The 25,237-nt window shown below is 40.4% G+C and overlaps 2 protein-coding genes across 2 annotated transcripts in view; one reads left to right on the top strand and one right to left on the bottom strand.

Annotated features, from left to right (window-relative positions):
* Uhrf2 (ubiquitin like with PHD and ring finger domains 2) overlaps positions 1-16,656 on the top strand; it is a 62,206-nt gene extending 45,550 nt beyond the window's left edge. Inside the window, exons 6-16 of the mRNA XM_028764053.1 lie at positions 837-1,023; positions 2,861-2,984; positions 3,223-3,330; positions 3,574-3,678; positions 6,518-6,624; positions 10,175-10,337; positions 11,121-11,261; positions 12,354-12,450; positions 13,045-13,202; positions 14,665-14,763; positions 15,649-16,656. Coding sequence (XP_028619886.1) covers positions 837-1,023; positions 2,861-2,984; positions 3,223-3,330; positions 3,574-3,678; positions 6,518-6,624; positions 10,175-10,337; positions 11,121-11,261; positions 12,354-12,450; positions 13,045-13,202; positions 14,665-14,763; positions 15,649-15,795 — 1,436 coding nt within the window. The 3' untranslated portion in view covers positions 15,796-16,656. The remainder of the gene's footprint in view (positions 1-836; positions 1,024-2,860; positions 2,985-3,222; positions 3,331-3,573; positions 3,679-6,517; positions 6,625-10,174; positions 10,338-11,120; positions 11,262-12,353; positions 12,451-13,044; positions 13,203-14,664; positions 14,764-15,648) is intronic.
* Positions 16,657-21,521: 4,865 nt separating this feature from the next.
* Gldc (glycine decarboxylase) overlaps positions 21,522-25,237 on the bottom strand; it is an 83,223-nt gene continuing 79,507 nt past the window's right edge. Inside the window, exons 23-25 of the mRNA XM_028764102.1 lie at positions 23,773-23,945; positions 22,862-22,942; positions 21,522-22,180 (exon numbers count right to left, since the gene is read on the bottom strand). Of these exons, the coding sequence (XP_028619935.1) occupies positions 22,037-22,180; positions 22,862-22,942; positions 23,773-23,945 (398 nt within the window). The 3' untranslated portion in view covers positions 21,522-22,036. The remainder of the gene's footprint in view (positions 22,181-22,861; positions 22,943-23,772; positions 23,946-25,237) is intronic.

Genomic DNA, 25,237 nt, shown 5'->3' with positions numbered 1-25,237 from the left:
AGCTGTTGTTTACAGAATGGTCTTTCAAGAGCTTCTCCATGTGTGTACTTTTTTTAAAAAAAATAGTTTTTTAAAAATTATATGTGTGTATCCCAGTGTGTAAGTTGATGCCAGAGGACTACATTAGGAAATCTCTCTTCCACCGTGTGGATCCTGGGATTCGAACTCAGGTTGTCAGAGTTAGTGACAAGTGCTTTTGCCTGCAGAGCCTGGATTGGCCCTCTGTGTGTTTATACCAACTATTTCTCTATGTCCTTATCTAATCTTTAACATCAGTATGTGTATAATGCAATTTGTAGCAATAATATACACTATCCCTGTGTTTATTACTAACACACACACACACACTGGTATACTCATGGGCCCATTTCATAAATTCTGACTTAGTAAATCTGGGATGAAGCTCTTGTTCTTATCTTTCTTTTTGGTCTCTCTTTGTCTCTCCCTCTTCCTCTTTCACCTCTCTCTCTCTCTTTTTCTCTCTCTCTCTCTCTCTCTTTCTCCCCCCGGGGGCCCCCCCCCCCCCGTGTGTCACAAGTATAAAAAGTTTAGGGACACTTGTAAGGGTTAGTGCTCTTATTACACCGTGTGGGTTATGGGTGTTGAACTTAGGTCACCTGGCTTGGCAGCAGGTACCTTTACCTACTGAGCCATCTCTCTAGTCCTGAATTTTTGGGGGGTGTACCTGTTTGTTGTTTTGTATTTAAAAAGTTGTATACTGCTTTAGTGGATTTTTTAAATGTAAGTAGCTGGAGAGGTGGCTCAGTGGTTAAGAATACTGTCTATGTGCTAATAGATAGAAAAGAGTAACATTTCCATAATTTTATTCTTTATAGGGAAAAATGACCCTGAATGTGACCTGTGTGGTGGAGACCCAGATAAGACATGTCACATGTGTTCTTGTCATAAGTGTGGAGAGAAACGGGATCCCAACATGCAGCTTCTGTGTGACGATTGCAATATGGCCTATCACATTTACTGCCTGAGCCCACCTTTGGATAAAGTCCCGGAAGAGGAGTACTGGTATCATCACCAGGGCTTTGTCTTCTTCTGTTTTGTTTTTCTGCAAATAATCAAAATGAATCTTCAAAGAGTGAATTTTTCTTTTCCTTCCTTCTTTCCATTCATCTGTCCTTCTGCCCTTTCTTCCTCTTTCTCTTTTTCTTTAGATAGTTTCTTACTGTGTAGCCCTGCCTAGCCTGGAACTTGTATGTACACTAGGCTAGCCTGAAACTGATTTAAGTAAGGGGTATACTAGTCAAGAATACTGATATCCCAAGTGCCTAGCCTGTTATCAGTGTGGGGAATAGACAGCTCTTCCTTCCTGTAGTCTTTTTGTAGGCTCATTGCAAACAGGATGGCTGTGTTACTACAGAAACTGTAGAGGAAGAAGGAAGAAGGAAAGGGGCTGGTGACATGGTTAAATAGATGAAGATATTATGTCAACAGTGACCTCAGTTCAATCCCTGGGACCCACAGAGTAGAAGGAAAGAACCAACTCTGTTAAGTTGTCTTTTGCTCTCCCTGTGTGCCATGCATGTACACAAGACACATACACAGGCACACACACAAACACATACACAAGTGGGGAGGGGGGGAGCGAGTGAGGGAGAAAAAGACACATCCCGCTTTTAAAAATTAAAACAACAAAATGGAGAAGGGCTATGACTCCTTTCTGTTTCTTCCTCCCACTGATGTACGTGATCACGTGGCTAGTAACTATGTTTCCTCTGAAGTCTCTTATCTCATACTTACTCCTTGTTTTGGTGGAAGTGTACATAGTGGAAAAAATTTGACTATATTTGTTGCCTTTTCAGATGTATATATTTTTCAAGTTGAGGGAACTAAAGTATTTGCGTTTTTCCCCAATAGTGCAGATACCTCTCATAATTAGGAGTGACTAGTATGCATAGATGTATTCTTTACTCTAAAACTTACATGGAAGAGATAATTATAAAAGAAAAGATAGAAATTTAAGATGAATTTGGCGGTGAATTATTGTTTTGATGGTATGCTCTTGGCTTTTCCAGTTTTTGGTAGAGAATAACCTTATTTCATTCTCTAGGCAAGGTTTTTAGGAAGTATTAAAGCAGCTTATGAGAAAGGACAAACAAGTACATTAAACAGGCAGATCTAGAGATGCTGTCTTGTGCACTTATTATGGTGGACTAGACTTTGTGATGTTGAGACTTGAACCCAGGGCTTTGTTCATAGCTCTGCCAAAAAGCTATACCATACACACACACATATATGTCCATATATATTGGATTTCAATTATTTATTGTGTGTTGATGGGTATAAGTATGAAGTTTAGAGAACACTTGAGGAAATCGTTTCTTTCCTTCCACCATGTGGATCCTTGGGATTGATCTCAGGTTAGCCATCTTGGTGGTGGGACCCTTAACTTACTGTACTGTCTGTCATTGGCTGCATATATATAATATTTTTTTTGAGAATTCTAATAATTGGCTTAGATGGGAAGATGTGTTCATTGCATTTTTCACTGTTGGATTCTTTTTCCTTTAGTTTTTATAATGAGAATTTTAAGTGAATATTTCATTAGAGTTGGTAATAAGATTAAGCTTTATGTCCCTCCCCCACACTCCAGGCTTTTGGACTGAATTTTAAGGTGGATAATACAAAATCTTGAAATACTTTAGAAGCAAAACAAGAATGTTTTTACTGTCAGCTCTTTTTTTTTGTGATTATTTTTGAAAAGTTTTAGATGTTAGTAACATTTGGTACTCTGTATAGTCTAACCCAATATATCTTAATATTTGTCCTAATGTGGTAAGGCCATTATTCTGTCACTGATCTAAGTTACCAAATATTCTTTGTTTTGTCTTTTTTATTCCGTAAGGTATTGTCCTTCCTGTAAAACTGACTCCAGTGAAGTGGTAAAGGCTGGGGAGAGACTCAAGCTGAGTAAGAAGAAAGCAAAGATGCCCTCAGCCAGCACCGAGAGCCGGAGGGACTGGGGCAGGGTGAGAAAGAGCCTGCCTTCCTCTCCCTGTCCTGTTAACAGTTGATGGTGAATGGTGTTTCAGCATTGGTAGTGATAGTATAAAAGACTAACAATTTAATTGTTAGTATCAGTGATAATTGCATAAAGAACAGTTTCGTTCATCTAGCTATTTCATTCACATATTATAGGAATTAGAGATCTTGAAAACACTTTTTTGCATGATTGATTTCTCAGACAGCTTCTTTTGTGACTTATAGGGAATGGCTTGTGTTGGTCGTACAAAAGAATGTACTATTGTCCCTTCGAATCATTATGGACCTATCCCTGGTATTCCTGTTGGGTCAACTTGGAGATTCAGAGTTCAGGTATGCTTTTAAATTGACTTAGTTGGAAGGGCAAAATTCATAGTTAAAATTCAGACGATGCTTACTTTTTAGGAAAATTAAAATGAGAAAGTAAACTCTAGGTAAAACATGATTGGGTTTTAAAGTTTAAGAATGCATACGAAAGTGTTTTGTAAGTCTGACTTCGTTGGTACTCTTAACTATATTTATTTTTCACAGTTCGTGCATACAGAATATACTTGATGTTTTCCTTTCACCTTATAGGTGAGCGAAGCGGGCGTTCACAGGCCTCACGTTGGTGGAATCCACGGTCGCAGCAATGACGGGGCGTATTCCCTTGTCCTGGCTGGAGGGTTTGAAGATGAAGTTGTAAGTACTATGACTTCATTCTTTAGAGCCTACCTAGATCATTTCTAAAAGTACTAAAGCTGTGCCCGAAGTACATCACATACTACTGTCTCTTTTTTAGACTAGTTTTGTTGAAGTGATTTGTTCTATTTAAGTTAAAAGATTTACCAGTGTCTGTTTTTTTTACATATGATGGTTTAGCTTACACAGTTGATAACTAATATAAAAATATATTCTCTGGAATTTTTTAAAAATTAAGCCTATTTTGAAATAATTGTGGTTCCACAGTAGTGTAAGAAACGATACAGATACCGCTGCAGTCCACACTTGTATATAGTGCTTACATCAGGAAGTATGATGTCTGGATCATAGTGTTCCATGAGTGTTTTACAGGGACAGTAGAGAGTGCTGTGAGATGGATTAAAGCTATATCTGACAGCCCTGGGCTGATCCTTAGCTGGGGAGTCTGAGATGATGATGCTGGCCTGTGTGACTGCTTCATGCAGGAGTTGGTACAGCCATCTATCTTTGTATTTCCTTTAGCAGCTTGTGAGGGTCACTAGAGGATAATGGAATAAGAATATAGCTCTGTGATCTACACGCATGCCTGACATGCACAAGGGTATTGGTTTGAGATCAGCCTGGGGTTATGGGAAATTCTGTTACTTGGTAGTAGCAGCTTCATGTTTTTGAGCAGGTATAGCTTCTTTGAATGCACTCTTTCTAGGCAGTGGCAGCAACTTTGCATAAGCTACTTCATGATGTACAAAACACAACAAATCAAGCTGGTTTTTTCTCTGTGATAATAGAAAGCTTTTGTTGGCATAATGATTAAGTACAAATGTGTTAGTGGTAGGCTATAGAATTTTAATCATAATTAGGTTGTTTGTTACTTGAAGAATGTTCAAAATTATTTTTTCTTTAATGTTTAAAGCATTGTATAGGTTGGACCATGCCTGTTCTGTTTAGGGTAGACCATTCCTGTTCTGTTTAGGGTAGATTATGCCTGTTTTGTCAGATCTCTCTTCTCTTTCTTTATAGCACTCTCAGGATTATAACTTAAAAACTTGGTAATTTTGATTTTGAGTATTCTAGAGTCAATCTAGATACAGTGTAAAAGATTGTTTCTCATCAAGTAAGGAAGTGTTTTAGTAGGGCATGGTGGTACAGGCCTATTATCCCAGCACTTGGGAGGTGGGGGCAGAAGGACAGGGAGGTCAAGGCCATTTCAGCTACACAGTGAGTTTGAAACCAGCCTGAGCTGTGTCTTGAAACAAACAAAAGACAGAAAAGAAGGAAAGGAAAGGAAAAAGGAAAGGAAGGGAGGCAGACAGGCAGGCTGGCTCTGGGTCATTACTGAATATGTTTATTAGAGTTCCTTCAAATGGAATGCATACTAGAGAATAAATTTAGCTCCTTATTTTAAAAAAGTGGCCTTAAATATTGCATTCATTCATTTATTCATTTATTCATTTGTTCATTCATTCATTCATCAACTGCATTCCTCATGGTATAGCTCAGGTTGATCCCATACTTGAACTCTAGTCTTTCTTCGTAGCCTTCGAGAGTGCTGGGGTTATAGCGTACACCACCACGCCTGCCTCATAAATACCCTTAGTACATGAGTCTCATTAGGCTATAATCCAAGGTGTGGGAATGAGCAGCCTTCAAAGAAATAAGAATTTAGTAGGAAAAGCATTGTCTTAAGTTCTTCCTGATTTCACATTAAAAAAGAATACTGGGACAATGAGTAGAGGCACTTACTACTAAACCTGCCATCCTGAATTTGGTTTCCAGGACTCACTGGTAGAGGGAAACAGTTGACTCCTGCAAGTTGTCCTCTGACCTCTATATGTGGGCTGAGGCATGTGTATGCCCCATCACCAAGTAAATTAATTAAAATAAAATTTAAAAACCCAAATCATTAGCCTTCTAGTATTGGTAAATTATGTACTGATGCTTTTCTTGAGTTATTTTGCGTTTCAAATCAATTAAGATTTCCTTACACCTATATAAATTTGTAGCTACCACAGAAATGAGTATATTGTTGCTTTTTATAATATCTCCTTTGGACATGCTTATCAAAGTTAGTAGATACCAAGTACTGCATTTAATTTTCAGTTATTTTCCAGATTTTTTTTAATAGTAGCAATGCTTTTTGGTTTTTCGAGACAAGGTTTCTCTGTGTAGTTCTGGCTGTCCTGGAACTCACTCTGTAGACCAGGCTGGCCTCGAACTCAGAAATCCGCCTGCTTCTGCCTCCCAAGTGCTGGGATTAAAGGTGTGCATCACCACTGCCCGGCTAATGCTTATTTTTTTAACCTGAGTGTATTCATGGGTAATTTCAAAATATGAAATATGGAAAGTTTACTATGCTATTAGAACTGTACAGTGAAGCTTTTAGGTAAATTTACCTTATAAAATGTATTTAATGTCCATGTCAAATTTTGAATATCTGTCAGAAAAATTCTGTATTGTGTAAACAAGAGCTAAGAATCCCATAGTGAAAGTGATACAGCCCATAAAGTACCTGCAAGCTCGTGTTGATACGTCAGTTACCATTGAATTAAATGCTCTAACCCATTAGTCCTTGTAAAATGCTGTGGATTGCTTGGATACACGCACAGCATGAGAATAATTGTTGAAGACATTACAAACTCTAACTTTGAAGCAAAATTTTTAGATCAAGTGATAAAACTTGTGGTATACTGCACACATGATTATATTTTGCTTTATTTTGGCAAATTCTCTGAGAAAAATGTCAGTAACATCTTAACCTAATGTTTTGACTCTAAAGTGAGAATTGGTGAATTATAGTCAGGCTTAAGTATCTTACTATAAAAACAATCTTTCCCTGTAGGACCGAGGTGATGAGTTCACGTATACTGGAAGCGGTGGTAAAAATCTTGCTGGTAATAAGAGAATCGGTGCGCCATCGGCTGATCAGACTCTGACAAACATGAACAGGTGCTGTTCTAAAGACTGGACATCTGGAGCTTACGCCAGACTTTAATCCTAGCATTAGAACTTGTTCTTTAAGCTCTAGGGAAGAATCTTAACTAGGAGTTAAATGAAGTTAAAATCCCATTGTTTATTTTTTTATACTGTTAATTTATAAGTGACATAATCCCCCCCCTCCCCTTGATAAATGTTTGAAGCCTGCTGCCATTTTTAAAGGACAGGAACCTTATGATGTAAGTGAAATTGAAGATGAGGTGGCATGTTAGTACACTGTAAGTCACAACTGAAGGGATGCTTCCTTCAGCACGGTAGCTTCTATGTGACAAGTGTGCTTTAGAGGTGACTCACTAATGTGACGTAGCCTTATGTGAATGGTAAGTGAAATAGCAGTCTGTCTCTATGCACTTTTAAAATTGTATTTAAAATAACTTCCAAATTATAAAAGTATTCTTTTTGAACTAAATTCCCTCAATATGTTACAAAAGACACACCTTACATTGACTTTTAACAGAGACATTCTTATTACCATAGAATATAAAATTTAATTTCCAAATTTAAAATAGAATTTAATTTCCAAATTTTATAAATGCATGCTGATATAAACAATAAAGAATTCAAACCCCAGATAGCAAAGATCACTTTATAACTTGTCATCGTAAAAATTTTGTGAACTATGTAAAAGTTAATTTTTTATGTCCTTTTAATGTTCTTTATAGAACATTTAGCATTGAGTAAAAATGATTTTTTTACTAAATTTTAAATGCTATCACTTTAATTTCTTATTACCATGTTGAAAAAATATACCAATATTATTTCAAAACTTTATTGCATACCAGGTTATGTAGGATCTTGTTTTCATATCTTGTATATTATTTCTGACAATAGGATTATTTTTGGTGAATTAGCAGAGGAGACAGGTCAGATTTGCTGGTGAAATCTCCTTCCTGAGATAGAAGTACAGTCCCTTGCTATCCTTTTCCTACAAAGAAAGCAGCTCTTAAGTGGACTGACCTTAGAAGTTAAAAGTAGCCTGACCAATTTTTGTCAGTGACTATGCGTCTTAAGTTAGCAATGGCTTTTTAAGTTATCAAGTATGAGAATTATATTTTTAATAAGACTAAATTAATAACTACTAGATTAATAATAAGATTAGACTATTAATAGATAATAAGACTATTTTACTTTACTGAAATTTCTTTCCAAACTATGCACACTTGGAATAGACATGTTGCATTCCTTTTACATTTTTGCGTAGTCCAATAAGTAATGTTGTAAACTCCTTAGAAAATAATCGGCAACAATAAACATGTTCAAGAAGGATGGTGAAAATTCAGTAGACTGAAAACAACTTAGAATTGACCGGTCTTGTAGATCTGACCACCCAGTTGGTTACTTAAGGCACGTAGCTGTGTGTATACCTTGCAATTTTACGTCTCAAAAAAAAATATTGTCTGATGAACATGAAAGCAAAGTGAAAGGCCTTTAGCTCGGTCCCAAACACACACCCTTTACCACGTAGTGTATGATACAGTTCATTCTTGCTTCTCTGCCAAGAGGAAGTTTGATGCCTTCTTGCTTCTGAGCAGTGGCCATTTCTAACTAGCTCCTCCACTTCAGAAAGTGAAGCGGACATGAAGGTGTCTCAGCTGTTCTTTCCGTCAGTGCCCTCAGAGGCCACTGGTGCTAGAGTGACAGAGACAGTGATAAAGAGCTGCATTGCCTGTCTTTTAGCTCGTTTCATCCTTCAGACTCCTTTCATAGTTTCCAGAAGTCTGTAAACTTACAAGGCCAAAACTTGAGTTGACGTGCCATTGAGTGATGGCAGTGGTCATGACTAATGGCACCTGTGGACTGGAGAGCATGTCCCTCAGTGATGTGAAACTAGTAGTTAGTCTACTTCTTTACAACTATGCGAGATAAAAGATACAACAATAAACCCTAGTTAGATGGCTATATTTTAATATCTAAAATTTTTTATTTTATATGTATGATGTTTTTCCTGCATCTTTTTTCAACCATGTGTGTGCCTTGTGCTTGAGGAAGCCAGACATGGATATCGGGTGGTTGTGAGCCATGGTGGCTATGTTTTATCCTGCCTCCAGATGTTTTAAATCTCCCCATTAGGTAAAAGAGATAACTTTAACACGCTTAATCCTGTGCAGAGCTGGAAAAGTTACCCTCCATTTACTTTAAGAAGATAACTGTGTTTAAGAGATTCCTTGTCATAGGTCAGTCAGTCTATAAAAATGAAATATACCCAAAAAGGTATTTTATATCATGTGACTTTATAAAATGGACTGTTTGTGTGCATTTGTACTTGTATGTGTTGTGTCACTTACTGGCCTGGATGAAATTCACCAGTAGGCCAGGTTGGCTGAGTGTTGAGCCGCAGGGATCCACATAATTCCATGTAACAGCACTGGGAGTATAAGCACACATTACTCACTAGTAATTTTTAAAAATACAGTATTTTTATAAATTCCTTGAGTGTTTTCTACATGCACACAGTGTTTGATCATACTCACTCTCCACTCTTTCTATCCACTCCCCTCAGGTCCCCTGTATCTTTTCAGCCATGTGTTGAGTCCCCTTGTGCTGCCACTATACTCATGGTTATGACCTGGAATTTTATACGGACATTCTCAGAATGAAAGCTTAGGTCTTCCCGCTTACAAGGCAGCTGTTTACCTGCTGAGTCAACTCAGGTTTTAACCCCTCCTGTGTTAGCAATGTTTTATTTTCCTGAAGTGAGAAATTAGTAGGTATTTTAAATAATATCCCAGCTTGGGCAGACTGCTATTTTTAGAATTACATACTCCTCAAAAGTTCTAATAACATCTAAATATGCTCATTGATTTACCACTCCGTGCTAAGGGAAAGCTTCAGCCAGAATGTGTTCTTCCAGCATAGCTATCCTCCTTGGCTGTGTGTCATCAGTAAACCACAGTGATCTCAAGAAATTAGTTTCTTCATTCTCTTGACTTCCCCAGCATTTTGATTCACTTTTGTGGAGGTCTTTAGAGAACATTCTCATGTCATACTTATTCTTACATCCTTTAGACAGAATTTCTGCTGTCTGGAATGTGGAAAACCTAGACACACCATTTGTACCTTGCTGACACATTTATTTTTCTAGATTTTTTTCTACATTATTCCAGCAGTTTACCACACTTCAACAAAGCTTAACTATTAAAGCAATCAGTTGTCTTAGTTTTCCAACATCTCCCTCTTCTTGACAGACATTATTATTTTAAGCAAATCCCATGGATTTCTGGTTGTGTTCTATCATACGTGCCACAGATGTTATTACTTTCAGAAGAACCCTATAGGCTCCTTGAGAACCAATTTCTTGGCTTGGAGGGGGGTGACAACAGAAAACTGATATGTCTTCTCTGTTGGTGGGGGAAAGCATAGTCTATTGTCTGGAATAATATGTAAAGAATCATAGAATCTTAATCTTCAGGTAAGGCATAATTTACCTTTTAATTGAGCTAAAGGCTCGATTGTATACTTGGAGTAAGATTGCTTGGCATAAACTTTGTTTTGTCTTTTTTAGGGCATTGGCCCTAAACTGTGATGCTCCATTGGATGATAAAATTGGAGCAGAGTCTCGGAATTGGAGAGCTGGTAAGCCAGTCAGAGTGATACGCAGTTTTAAAGGGAGGAAGATCAGCAAATATGCTCCAGAAGAAGGCAACAGATATGATGGCATTTATAAGGTGCTCTATCTGGCATGACATCTCCTGGGTCATTCTGGGGCTAAGACATGATTACCACAGGGGACTCCTGGGTGGGCTAGAGAAAGAAAGGATGGGCTAGTTCATTGGCATTTCTACTTTTTCTATAAATGTAAGATACATGAACTGAACTTTTAATTTCAATATTGGGGGTGGGGGTGGGGCTTTGAAGTTCCTAAGGCAGAGTTACATGTAATTTGGGTGCAGATGGTTTCCCTTTTGTTTGTTTTGTTTGACACTGATAGGGCTCTAACCCATGGCTTGTATAGGCTAGGCAAGCACTCCACTCTAGTCCCAAGAGTTCCTTTTTTAAGTATATAGTCTATGTGGTAAAACTGTGTAACTAATTTGATCAGTATATATCTTGCCTACTATGTGTCTTTTAAAAATGCTTTTAATGTTAATAATAACAATTGAATTTTTCAAGGCAGAATACATATAGTATTAAAGATGGATTTGTGTATTTGTGTCCTTGGATAAATATAAGCAAATCATCTACTCCCATTTTTCCTATCTAGCTTGTAAAATAAAATCTGTTAATTTGTTGCTATGTTAAATTTATGCTATATCCTTATATGAGAACTATCTTAATAGGAAATAAACTCATAACAATATGTTAATAATATTCTTGATTTATATACTGTTGTTTACAGCATAGCAACTGTCTTTTGATGTTGCATTTAATTATGTCAGATTTATTTAAACTTTATGTTTGGTTAGTCTAAACCTTACATTTCAATGTAATACTGAAATATTATGATATAGGTAGTGAAATACTGGCCAGAGATTTCATCCAGCCATGGCTTTTTGGTTTGGCGTTATCTTTTAAGACGAGATGATGTTGAACCTGCTCCTTGGACCTCAGAAGGAATTGAACGATCAAGGAGACTGTGTCTGCGATTGCAGGTTAGATCCCCTTGGTCTGTACTGCTCATATGTTATAAGAATGTACAACTATCTCCAGGCCTTATCAGTATACGGCATAGCAGCTGATCAGCAGACTCTGAGAGATAATGAGATGCAAGGACGCAAAAGAAACTAGACAAAAGGTGGTTTCCTGTGTATCATGCTGGGAAAAAGATGGACTTGCCAGTGAAAAGCAAAATGTATTTAATTCTGTTTGGAACTTGGTTGGAGAATTTTTGGCAGGGGAAAGTGGAGTGATGGCTTCCAGAGTTGCTCATCTGCCATTGTCCCCATCAGTTGTTCTTTTAGTGAAGCCAATCAGCATTGTCCTTTGACTTGGCTCTGTCCTGCTGTATACTGGGACTGAACCGTGGACACTGTCTTACCACTCATACAGGGTCAGACACCTTTGAGTGTTTTTCTTGTCTTTAAACTCCTAGAAATGATTGTTCAAATGAGATTCACCAGCTGGAAAATGAGCAGAAGCATAAATATGTGAAGCCTTAAACATAAGCATTATCACAAAGTCATGCCTTCCTTCTAAAATAGGCATCAATCAAGGTTAAGAGGTAGACTGTTTCCCTTTAAATCTAACTTTTAGGTGGTGGAAAATTAATTAAGTTCCATTTAGTTTTCTAAAAATTTTCTTCCAACCTGTAAGTTTAGGGGATGAAAAATTTGGCACTCAATTTATTGCTTTGCGATTTGAGCTACAATTTTCATCTTGTTTATTTGAATATCAGTTCTCGTGTTCCTTATTTGATCCTTACTTCATGCTAGTTTCTCTTTTTCTTAAATTTTTTTAAGCCACCAACAAAACGTGACGATTTTCTTCTCTTAGATCTAAAACTGAAATAATCAAATTATAGTGTAGAACATTGTAACAGTTAAGGCTGTAAGGCTTTAAGTAGAATTTGAGATTTCAATTTTCTTTTGCCCTTTGAATTCTGAAAGTATATATTTGCTTTGTGTAAATGAAGTGTGGAGAAAGTATAAACAACTCCTCCCTTCCCCTCTAAACGTTCCTCTGAATCTGGAGCCTCTCACTCTGTGAAATGTAAGTCAACATTGTCTCTTTTCATCCCCTACCAGTACCCAGCAGGTTACCCCTCAGATAAGGAAGGGAAGAAGACCAAGGGACAGTCAAAGAAGCAGACCAGTGAAGGCACCAAAAGACCAGCTTCAAATGGCAAGTAGCAGTTGCAGAGCACCTGTACTAATAACACATGCTGATAAAGACAAATAGAGAAGAAATTGAGTTCATAAGCAATTATAGTAGAAGGGTTTTGTTTGGGGCACTGTGTTTGTCTCTTTAATAGAGTCAGAGCCATATCAACAGCAAGTATAGTAAGTATCTGTCTCAGTTAGGGGTTTACTGCTATGAGCAGACACAATGACCAAGGCAACTCTTACTAGGACAACATTTAATTGGGACTGGCTTACAGGTTCAGTCTATTATCATCAAAGCGGGAACATGGCAGCATCCAGGCAGGCATGGTGCAGGAGGAGCTGAGAGTTCTACATCTTCATCTGAAGGCTGCTAGAAGACTAACTTCCAGGCAGCTAGGATGAGGGTCTTACAGCCCACACCCACAGTGACACACCTACTCCAACAAGGCCACACCTTCTAATAGTGCCCCTCTCTGGGCTGAGCATATACAAACCAACACAGTATCCTAGACTCGAGGGGAAGCGGCTACATGTAGGCATCTTCCCTCTGAACATTATTGGCACCAGTGAACCTTTATGAGGGTCTACTGACATATTTTATAAATTTACCTAGATGAGTGTCCAAGTGACTCCAAAGTGCCTAAGGCATCAGATTCAACAGACGCAGTAGAGGCTTTCCAGCTCACGCCTCAGCAGCAACGCCTGATCAAAGAAGACAGTCAGAACCAGAAGCTGTGGGATGAAGTGCTTGTGTCTCTTGTAGAAGGACCGGTATAGAACGCTTTTCTTAACTAATGATGTTCTGATATTAAAAATGGAAACAATGATTTTCACAAGTCCTTATTTTATGTAGTTTTTTAATCCATTTCATTGACCTTTCAGAGCTAACAGGAGTCAATAAATTTAAACAGCTGTAAATTTATTTTAAACTTCTTAGATGTTGATTTTAATCCTAAATCAATTAACTTACACTTAGGTGCTCTTTTTAGGAAGAATTTGCAGTTGTAAAAGTCAGTCAACCGAATCTAAAACTCAGCAGAAAGGTTTTGTTATAGTTCAGAGATGAGATAATCTAATAATGTAAGTTTTAAACAGTTTGTATGATTTTTAAAACTTGTATGTTCAGCTTTGAAGTAAAGTAAACTAGTTATAATCCATTTAAATATTTGTCATCAGGATTGGAGAGATTGCTCTGTGGTTTAGAGCTTGTATTACTCTTGCAGAAGACCCAAGTGTGATTCCTAGCACCCAGTTTGGGCAGTTTACAGCCACCTGTAATTCCATCTCAGGGGGACCCTGTCACATGTGCTCTGACACCCCACCTCACACACTTGCCCATTTCAAGTAAATCTTACTTCCTGGAAAATATGTGACTTGGAAATTGAGGCAGAATAGTACACAGCATCTTAGGAAGAAAAACAGGTGTCTCATGACACTGAATACTAGAGGTTACCTAGTGCTTCTTTAGATTCAGAATACACTGTAGTTTGTAACAGGAAGAGGCTGACTGCCTCATTATTTTATTTGCTGCAATCTGCAGTGGAGCTTACAAAACAAAACAGACATCCGTGTTTAGTGGCCTCGTGATGAGCTGTCTGTTTTCTGCTGTATTTACAGTGCTGGGCAAGTATACCACTGAACTGGATCCTTCCTTGCTCTGTGTGTGCATGTGTATGTATTCCTGAGCAGGCACACACATCTGTGTCCACACCTCTGGCCTTTGGAGGTCAGAGGACAACTCCTGGGAGCTGGTTCTCTTTTTACACCATGTGGTTCTCTGTGGAGAGAGAATCTCAAGTTGTTAGGTTCAACACCCAAGTCCCTTTTCCACTGAGCCATCTTGTTGGCCCTAACTCCCTCCAACCCCACCTCTGTGCCTGTCTCCCAGTGCTCAAGAGGCGGAAGCTGTGAGTATGCACAAACAGATTAGTTTGAGGCCCAACCTGTGTCAGGAGAGACCCCTCTTTCTCCCTTAAGCCCAACACCCAAAATAGAACAAAAGCAAACAAAATGAAATAGTTATTACCACTGGACTGGAAAGTTTTAGGAGACCGATGAACTTTCCTTAGTTTCTTTCATTTAAGTTTGTTTCCCTTAGGAAGTCCCTACTTGATTTTCTTAGTGGAGAACATTTTAAGTGTGACTAAGAGATTGTCTGTCATCATTTAGAATTCATTAGTAAGTTTTGAACTGCTAATCTTTTCTTCTTTTCTCCTTTTGGGCATTATTGTAGAATTTCCTGAAGAAATTGGAACAGTCTTTTATGTGTGTGTGCTGCCAAGAACTAGTTTACCAGCCCGTCACAACAGAATGCTTTCACAACGTCTGTAAGGTAAGTTCAGATCCACTTTCCCTTGCTAGGTCTGACAGCACAGTGGGTGCCTCCTGTCAACCATTTTTCTTGAGGCTAGGCATGGGTACTTTTCCTGTTAGAAAACGTTTTAATCACATCTTGGTGATTAGATAGCTGCAGTGTAAAGTTGTGTACTTGTAGTTCTCATGCATACAGTTGGAGGTAGTGCTGTGCTTGGAGGGAGGGAAGGCTGAGGTGGAGAATAGGAAGCTACAGTGTCACTCTTCTGTCTGTGACAGCCAGCATGTGTTCTACGTGCTGTACTGCAAACTGAAAGAGTTACTGCACTGAATGAAAGGTCAGGATGCTCAGGTACACTGAGCATTGTGCTGTGGCTGCAGTGGATGAGGACCATCGAGCTTTAGCTAACCCAGAGGAAGACGCTTGCCTACCAAGCGTCAGTTTATGGTTTCCTCTGAAATGGACACATCTTATGCCTAACCATATGGCAGTAGGCTCTAGACTTAGTACAAGTAAGCGTGCTTCAGAGGACCCGTTATGGTTAGTGATTTGATAAAATGTATTTTAATTCTCAGCAGCAGAGTCATTAATATTTTTCTTTAGAGTTCTTTCAGGACTCTCTTAAGACTCACTTTACTAGATGAGAAAATCAAGGCACAAACTAGTTCTGTCATTCATCTGAAGTCTCACAGTACACATTAGTAGACAGTACAGAATCCGGCGGCCTTCATAACTGTTCATCCTAGACCTTTCTCTTATAAGGAGTAGTGGGTCTTTATTTTTATTAAGAACATAACTTGTTGAACGATTTTCCATATAATTGAAGTTGTTTTTCTCCCTCTTTCCTGTTTTCTCCTGTCCTGCCCCCTCACCTTGTGTGTTTTTCTTTTGTCTTTACCTTAGGATTGTTTACAGCGCTCCTTTAAGGCCCAGGTTTTTTCCTGCCCTGCTTGCCGGCATGATCTCGGGCAGAATTATGTCATGATTCTAAATGAGACCCTCCAAACTCTACTTGACCTGTTCTTCCCTGGCTACAGCAAAGGCCGGTGATCTGCGTGCTTCTGTGTTGCTCCTGCTGGATTTTTGGACAGTAACAAGTCTAACAATGAGTGGGAGGGTTAAAGCAGTGCTGGACCAGGTCTCTTGTCTGGAAGCAGCAGCACCTCTCCCCCACAGCCATCATCCTGTGTGTGTAGTCAGAGGCCCATTCTCAACTGTCTTTTAGATAGCAGAAGGTAGTTCTTCTCAGTAACAACCCATTTTCATGAATGAAGACATGAAGCCTCCACTGTAGTTGATTACCCAATTTATGATTTATTTTGCAACTACCTCAGGACAGAAAAGATTTACGGGGATTTTAAAAATCATTGACTAACTATAGTTAAATGAAATTTTAGCTACACACTGCCTCCCAAGTATTAGTTGTGCCTGTTCCTTGTAATTTGCTTTTCCAGGAAAGAAGGCAGATGAGATTGTTGGGATGAGTGCAGCTTCTGTAATATGCATACTCCTTTTTTTAAATGTCTATTTCCATCACAGTGCGTGTTTTGCAAGAACATGTTCATTTTTTAACTCATTTGTGATCTCCATTGTGATTTTTTTCTGGTGTTTTATGCAAATTGACTACTAATGACTAATGAGAACAATATGAATGCATTGTTGCTGCATTAGTGTAATGTGGTGTGCTCTTGCAATGACAGGTGTCTGAAGCTCTAGTAGTAAATGTTCCTGAAGAGCTGCTCTGTCCTCCTCAGCTGCTCAGTCCTCCTGGTGGGCTCTGCCTGCAGGTTAGGAGGGCTGTGCTGGCTTTTGAGAAGATTAAAATTGCTTCACATTGTGATCCTACATTTTATATTCACTATATTCCTTAAGAGTATACCTTAATAAATATTTTATGATCAGAAAACGACATATCCAGCTTTACTTGTTTACATTCTTCTGACTTCTGTGGATTTTTTAAATTTTGGTTTTCATTGGGTCTTATTGAAGCATTTTTACTTTGATTTTGATATGAAAGGTAGATCCATTCTGACACAGTAAGGATACATTTCACCTTTGGCTCAATTATAAATGAGGATATTATTCAAAAGAACATGTTGACTGTGCTGTGATACTCTACTACTTTTTCAAGATTTTTGCTAATTCTTATTTATGGTTATATATGTGTTCCTGCATATCTGAGTATATGCTGTGTGCATGTATGCAGATACCCAGAGACCAGAAAGGCATCAGACGCCCTGGAACTCAGTTGGTCATATGCCACCTAGTATGGGGACTGGGAACTGAACAGCAAGTGCTGTGACCTGCTGAGCCCTCTCTCCATCCTGTTACCTGCAGCTTTTATCTTAGTTTCTCTTAGTATTTTGAGTGCTGCTTCATATTTCGCAAATGAGAGTGTTTCAGAAAGTGGGTAAAATACACAGATGTACACAGACATCTGTTCCAAGTAATTTATTAGATATTATTGAATAGTGTTATTGAATATTCAGTGTATTTAAAGTTTGTCCACTTGGTTTTATGTTTTGAATGGTTTGTTTGTTTGTTTGTTTGTTTTTGAGGCAGTGTCTCAACAGGTAGTCCTGGCCAGCCTGGAACTCCCAGAGATCTGTCTGCCTCTGCTTCCTGCATAATGGGATGTGTGCGTGCGTGTGCGTGTATTGTGTTGTGTGTGTGTGTGTGTTAACATAATCCTTCCAACCATTAAGAGGCAGATATCAAGCCCATCCCTGTCTGTTATGTTGGTTCCAGGGAACTAACAAACAGTTTTATTCTAGAAATCCATAACAGAGTAAGAGTCATCTGTTCTTTTTTTTTTTTTAACATTCTCTTCATTCAGAATTAGTAAGCATTCTCTAGTTCCATTTTACTTATTCTTGCTAGCATGCTTTGTTCAATGGCGCTGTCAGTTGAGCCCACGTCCTCATTTAATGCCGTATAAAAGCTCTGACGCGGAGTTCTAAGCCCAGCAGCGCTCATTTTAAACAGAAAACAGGGCATCTTCTTTGACTAGCAAAGTGAGTTAATGTTTTATGGATTTGTACAAATATTCCCCTAGGAACAGTGATGTTGAGGAAAGAGCTGGATTACCAGTTTATGTCAAAGCCTATCACAGCATCATAGAAAAAATACAGCTTTCAAGGAAATCTTTCGCCATTTTTTAGCACCAGATCCCGCCTCCTGCCACATTTTCTGGGCAAACCTTTGTTTGGGTGATCTGAGAACAGAAATCTAATTCTAAAATAGAGATTCTCATCCTCCTTGAGAAGTGGGAGAGGTTCTGGGAGACATGTTTCTGAAGTTCAAGCCTGGCAGCATGCGGCAACAGCTGGGCCACTCTTGAATAGGGGCTAAGGATGTATCAGGGGCCTTAGGAGGAACAGCAGAGACAGAATTATGAAAAGGAGTTTATTACATCAGCTTAGAGAGGAGGGGCAGGGTAGTCTCAACAATGATGGTGCATTCCAGAGGCCAGGACCCAGGAGCCGCTGGATGCCTCTGCAGTTCTCGTCTTCTGTCCACAGTCTAGAGGATTCCTGGAGAACCACTGGTCTCTAGTTGGTCCACTTTGGAAGGCTGAGAGAAGTGCTGGATTGCAGCAGCAGCCATCACCACAGAGTGGATGAGTCACAAGCACAGCGCAAGCTGGGCAGATGGAGTCGAGCTGCTGGGGGGAAGGAGGTGTCGCCCTTACTCCTTCCTGGAAATGCCTTTAATGACCTGCCTGGGACATGTCTCTGCCTGGGACAGGTCTCGTGGTTGGGTTTCAGATTCAGTCAAGATAAGTCATGAGGGATGAGAGAGAAAGGGTGAGTGGAGCAGTCAGTGAATGGAAATCACAAGAGAAGAAAGGGAGAAAAAAAAATCACATGATCATGAATCTTACCCCAACCCTTCCCTAGTATGCACCCTGGGTTTCCATGACAACCCTGCCTCTACCACCACCAGCCCTGCTCCCAGGGACCACTAATCTCTGGATTTAGTTTTCAGCTTCAAGCCCCTGAGACATTCACTCCCCTGCCTCTGGCATACTTAACCTTGGCCTCAGATTTGGACTCGTGTGTAGTGCCCTTTCAACTGCATTACCTTGGCTGGGAGAGTGAACCTGGTTGGGGTAGGGGCACAGGAGCCATGCTTTCTTGTTTTGGTTCAGGAAGGATTGAGCCTAGCACATCTAAGTGCACAGTATGAACACCCCATTTGGGGCAGCTTTGGAAACCCTCACTTAGCCAAGCCACAAGGGTCTATTCTCAAAGTAGTAAGATTAACCTTGAAGGGCTGGGGGTGTACTTCAGAAGTTAGGTTTGCCTAGAACCTGCAAGGCAATCCTGCAGCTAGATCCTCAGGACTCTCCTGGCCCACCCCACCCCACAAATTGATACAACACTGACAGAAATTCACCCTTTGAAGACCCATCCATTGAAGACCTAGCATTCCAGAAAGTTCTCTAAAGTATGAGGAGGAAAGACAGAAGGAAATCTTTTACCCAGAAAGGGGGCATGATGTAAGCAATGACAAAGTAACACAGTTTCTTGGCCAGATAGAGGATTAAAGTGTCCCTTTCTAGATGTAAAAGCCACCTGTGACAAGCAGCTTGAAAACTGGAATGGAAGGTCATCCCTTTGGTGCTCTGCAGGACACTGGACCACATAACGGATCAGTGATGTTTCCAAGGCATATGGAGCTCATTGCTTCCGTTATGAGCCAGAGTCCTTGAATCCCGTCGGAGGAGTATTTCTGGAAGGGCCCCTGGGCAGGAGGCAAGAGGGATCCTAGGACACAGGACACAGGCACAAGCCTTTCTCAAAGTCCTAGTTAAAATCCTTCAAAGGCACTTCTACACAGCTAAGGATAGCTCGAGGACTAAATTTAAGGGTATGTGTTTGGCCAGAATAAGCAAAACTTTTTAATTAGAGGCACATTGTACATGAAGCCAGGGGCTGTCTTCAAGGCTGGGTGGTTTTGCACATCACTTAAAAAGAGCTATTCGCCACAGACATTGCAAGTTCCCGTGCAGGATGACTCAGGATCATGCTCCTTTATTCACATGACGTTCTAATTGAATACAGCATAGGAAGCCCTTACTCTCTGCTGGGAATCCAGTGATCACTGAAATATAGTCTCGTTCTCAGGGTACTTAGTCTGAGGCAGAAAGACAAAAGAACTGAATAATTAACAAAACTTGGTTTTTAAAAGGAAGGAACAAAAATAAAAAAGCTGCCCATTTCTCAGGGACCCAAGGAAGAGCATTGAGGTGCTGAAATCGGGAGAGCAAACAGGAGCCAAACAAAGTGATGGTGGTGGTGAGCAGTACTCCAGGTAGAAAATTCCTGGTGCTTCCAGAGAAAGGACCGGGCACGCGGCATCTACGTTTCCTGCTCTTCAGGTTTGTTGTTGCCTGTTTGACTGTTAGGCCCTGGAGCTAGGTTCTAATTCTTACCAAGCATGTGACCTCTGGAATCTCTACATGTTTTGTGACAGGCACATAGTACCTGAGACGTGCTCAGTAGCTATTAGTTTAATTATTAGTGGAGGAAATGAAAACCAAGGGTCCCATTGCTTGGTACTACTTTTGTTAGGCTGAAACAGGATATGCTTTTTATGTGTGATTGTGTGGGAGAATTTCATAAGAGCATACAAGCTTAGTGATTGCATAATTGTTGGGGTGACCCACCTGCAAGGAAGCATGTCAAAGAGCCTCACGGCAGCTCTTAGGAACTGTTAGGTGAGAAGGTGGCGAGTGATTGCCACTTTGGAGGTAACTTCTGTGGCAGACAGGCTAGCTGCCCACCACAAACTCCTCCTTTCCTTACGAAGTTAGCAAACGTTTCCTCTTGGGCAGCAGCATGGCAGAACTCTCCACACCCTTTTGTAGCTAGGAGCAAGGGTCTTGCTAGAAAGCAGAAGTTATTAGGTGGAACTGTTTAGAAAGGTATTCCAGAGGAGATGGAACGTGCCTTTTGCTTTTTGGGTCCCCCCCTTTTCCTGACTAGCTGGCACATAAGATGCTTGGAGGAAGAGCAGCCATCTTGAGGTCATAGGTATGAACTGTGCAAAAGATGTGAGAGGGTATGATTGGAGGATTGCTTGGTCCTGGAAACCTGACTGAGGTGACAAGGGAATGAAGAAAGAACAGACAGACACACAGACACACTGGGATTGGGTGAGCCATGCTTGTTCTGATGAAGTGGCATCAAGTCTCAGTAAAAACCTGATATTTCAGCAACTTTGTTATTTATGTGAGAAGGAATTAGGTTGTCTCAGTAGGAGGTCTGTCTGTAGGAAACATTCTCAGGTTGCAGTAATCCAGATGGAGGAGGCTGTGGTTTCTAGTTTCTATACACTACCAACATCTGCACAAGGACCAGGAACTCTGCCAGTTTCCTGAGTTTGATGAGGGTAAGGTTTTGTCTGTACCCATGAGTCTGAAGCACTGGTCCTTGTCAATAGCCCGTTTACTTAGGACTTGATCCACTCCTTCCATGTTCATTCAAGGCTGCTGGCTCTCCCCACAAAGGACAGTGAGCCCTTCACTGCTATCTCTGGGCTTAACTGCTAAATGAGTGAAACCGCTATTTGAACTTCCGTAAGTTGAGGTTAAGTTACATGTGGCTCATGATGAAAAGGCCAGGGTGGCCTTCTTTGGGAAACAGGCTATACAGACTGCCCTTAGCCAGTCAAAAGCAAGGGTGACAGTGTAAATGTTGCTGTTGGACAGAGCTCTCGCCCTTCAGCTTCCTGAGTCTTGTGTATCATGGGTGTAAAATCAAGTGGGAAGGCACTATTCAAACTCAATTTTATTAGAACACTAATAAAAGCAGATAAAAAAAATCCACACAGTGAATGGAAGACACTCAAATGCTGTGACAGATCAGGCACATTAGTGAGGAAGAATTCTTCAGTGTGTACAAAATGTAAACATTTGCCCTGGGGTTTCCCACAGAGTACACAGTCCACGAGGACTTATTTGGAACAAAAAGAATCTCTATTGAATTCCCATCATAGGCTCTGAACTCTGCAAATTCTTGAATTAAACGTTAAAATTGCTAGTGCACTCCAAATTTTCTATCTGGCAAAGTAAATGGCTCCTGATCAAGGCAACACAAACAGCAACTGCCTTGCTGTACAGCAGGCCGCCGCCACTCACCATGCTAATCGTGTTTGCCTTGAAAGACTATAAAAATATACAGCATATAAAACTCATGTGAGCCACGGGAAGGAAAAGAAATATCTTTGCTTGTCAAATGCTCCAGCAAGAGACATCAAGTCAGTCCTTTGAACTTAGGAAGAAGGACTAAGAAGAGGCCCTTTTCTGTTCTGAAAATGGAGACTCGTAGACCTCCATGGGTGGGCAGGTGCAGACAAGGTGCTGATCTCCGTAGATGTCATCGATCCGAGCAATGGTTGGCCAGAATTTGTTCTCTGGTTTCACAAAGGGCTGAAACGGAAAAGATGGATGTTTTGGGATATTCTGAGTCCTTTGAGGGAAATCAAGATGTAATAGTTTTTGGATTTTCCCGCAGCCCAAGGCACCAGTGGCCCAACACATGCCAAGACCCACACTTTGCACAATTTCAACTTAGGAATCTTATCCTTATGCCTCTGGGATCAGAAGGAAATGCTAGAGACCAGAGAGATGGCTCAGTGGTTGAGAGCCTCTTATGAACCCACTCGGCACTCACAAACCATCGGAAACTCAAGTTCCAATGAAGCTGATATCCTCACCTCCAGGTGCTGCTACACGCAGGGTTCATATAAACTCATACACACTTAACCTCCACCTCCTGCCCCTCCCACACACAAATAATAAAGTCTTTAAAAGAAAAGTCAGCACACTGAATCCACCTCCCACTGGTGGGAAGCACATTGAGCCGTCTGATCAGGACTGCTGTTCAGTGTTATTTCCTGATCCTGTGGGCTCTAGGCTTAGGACTGATGCTCTGAATGAGCTCAGATGACCCCTGAGGGCTAAGTCTGACCCCTTGGTTCCTCATCATAATCTATACCACCAGCCATCCCAGATACACTTTACATAACAAGACTGGATGGAAAACCTCAGGGACAATGGGAATGGGTGTGCTATAATAACGCCATGGTTGGCAGAGTTCAGAGAACTTACCAACGGAAATGCCGCTACCTCTCTAGAATACGGCCGATCCCAGTGGGAGGATGTGACACAGGTCAAGGAGTGTGGAGACATCTGGACAGAGAAATGGTGGCAGGCAGTCTGGTCAAAACAATGCTGCTTTCTCCCACACCTCACCTCAACATCTAACCCTGAAGGTAGTGACTGCCGTTTCCTCCGTGTTCACACTGTGCACACAGTAACATCGAGCAGAAGTTGGCACAGCTGACAACGTGGCATCATACTATAAGGAAGATCCTCCCTTTGCTACAGTATTTCAAGCAAGGGACTAGCCTTTTAGCACCTCCACAGTGCACCTCCAGGCAGGGGGTTCTGAACCTGCCTCGGCATCTCATTCTCTGGCTTATAGCCACGGAGATGCAACTGTTGTCCACAGAGCATTCTTCTCCAGCTGCCTCCTGGTTAATGTTTACATAGAACCAGAATGGTAGGATTCTAAAAGTAATGTATTTTGGAAGAGATTGGGGACATGTTGAACTTTTTCCCACATGGGCCATAAGCACTGCTAAACTCCCAGGCTGAATCAAATACCAATTAAGTTGGTCTCAGGTTGCTATGCCAACACAAGAACTGGGTTTACAGAGAGAGCTCCTGAAGGAAGTAAACAAATGCTATGACACAAACAGTGATAAGAACTCTCCAACTAGGGAGGCTCCTTCCTCCACTCCCTCCTTTCACAAACAGTTGGGTACAGGTGTCATCTACAGCTCCTACAACCAAGGTCCACCTAAGTAAGTAACCACTACAGCCATTCAATAAGATAGAAACCTCTCTGCTTCTCATAATTGTCTCATTTTGGGCAAGAATCTAATCATCACGGTTCAGGGAGGGTCAGCACACTCCCCAGATACCAGTTTCGGTTTTGTGGGATGTTGTGTGCATACCTTCAGGGGGTTGACTCTCGAGTCAATGCGGCCCTCCTCTATATCAGCAATTTCTTGCCGGATGCTGATCATAGCATCACAGAATCTGTCCAGTTCTGCTTTGTCTTCTGACTCAGTGGGCTCAATCATGAGAGTCCCTGCCACAGGCCAGGACATGGTAGGGGCATGAAATCCTGCAAAGGGAGACCCAGAGGAATGTGTGTAAGTCAAAAGTACGCAAATTTATAATTTATGACATGGCTTTTACAAGCATTGTCAAGTATGTATATGTATTAGCAGGTCAGCATGACAAAATTAGAGTGGAATTTCCATTTCACTTTGTGTTTTAGAATCTAGACTGAAGTTGACACTTAGCTTCAGACCATATGCCTTAGATTCAAGCCATGGCACCTCAAACGAAAGCAACAACCAAAAACAATGATAACAACAATCACCAAAAAGAACAACACCATCAAAAAAGCAAAATACAAACAAAACAAACAAAAAATATAACCAAATAAAAAAAACCCTAAAACTGTTTATGATGGTGTGTTGTAATAACGAGAAACAGCCAATCAGAAGTAAAAGAGAAAGCAAGCAAATCTCACTGTCCTCTTTTTTGTGTGAAGAACCTAGGTCTGGGTCAGATCAGCACGTGACTTTTCCTGAGCACAGTATAAACATCACTGAAATAAGTTTTTGTTTGTAAGATGAATTAAGAAACAAAAACATGATCGAAAGAGATTTTTTTTCTGGACGAACGCAAACACTGCTTCCTGTCAACGTTGCTCTAGAGATCAGAGGTTGCCAAGGTTTGGCCATCTCATCATTCTCTGCTGCTGCCCCACCTCCAGGCCTTAACCGACTAGTTTCTCAACATTATTTTAATAAATTTTCAAGTCCATGGGTAATTTGAAAGCACTGTAGCAAGGTACCCACATATCCCCTATAAATTCTTCAATAACGCTGTCCATGTTACTTTTTAATTTGTTTTTGTGTATTTAGCATATGTTCGTTTATGTGTGTTTATGTATTGGGAGCCTATGGGGAGTTAGCTCTCATTCCATCATGTGGGTCTCAGGGATAGAACTCAGGCCACCAAGCTAGGCTGCACTTACCACTGAGCCATATTGCCAGCCCCAACTTATTTTTTATGTAATTCAAAGGACATTGTAACTATCAGAACACTTTATTTTGTAAGCAGTTTAGAATGCCAATCAGTAACAAATACTCTTGTATTTTGTTATAAAACTCAGAGTGAAATACAAAGATTTTAGCTAAACCATTTAATGGGCTTTGACAAAAGCATACATCTGTGTCACCTAGCCAGCAAGGAGTTGTTTTGGTCTTTAAAGCACAAACTGATTTCATTACCCATTAAAGTCTGCCCTCAATGCCTTGTGTGAGTAAATTCCATTCATTTTCTGCTTTAGAGGCTCCCACACCTGGAACCATCCACACCTGGAACCATCTACAACTGGAGCCA

This window comes from Grammomys surdaster, unplaced genomic scaffold (genome assembly GCF_004785775.1).
Source record: "Grammomys surdaster isolate TR1022 unplaced genomic scaffold, NIH_TR_1.0 141, whole genome shotgun sequence".
NCBI lineage: Eukaryota > Metazoa > Chordata > Mammalia > Rodentia > Muridae > Grammomys > Grammomys surdaster.
Note: the sequence above shows the minus strand (reverse complement) of the source record. Positions and strands in the feature narration are given on the sequence as shown.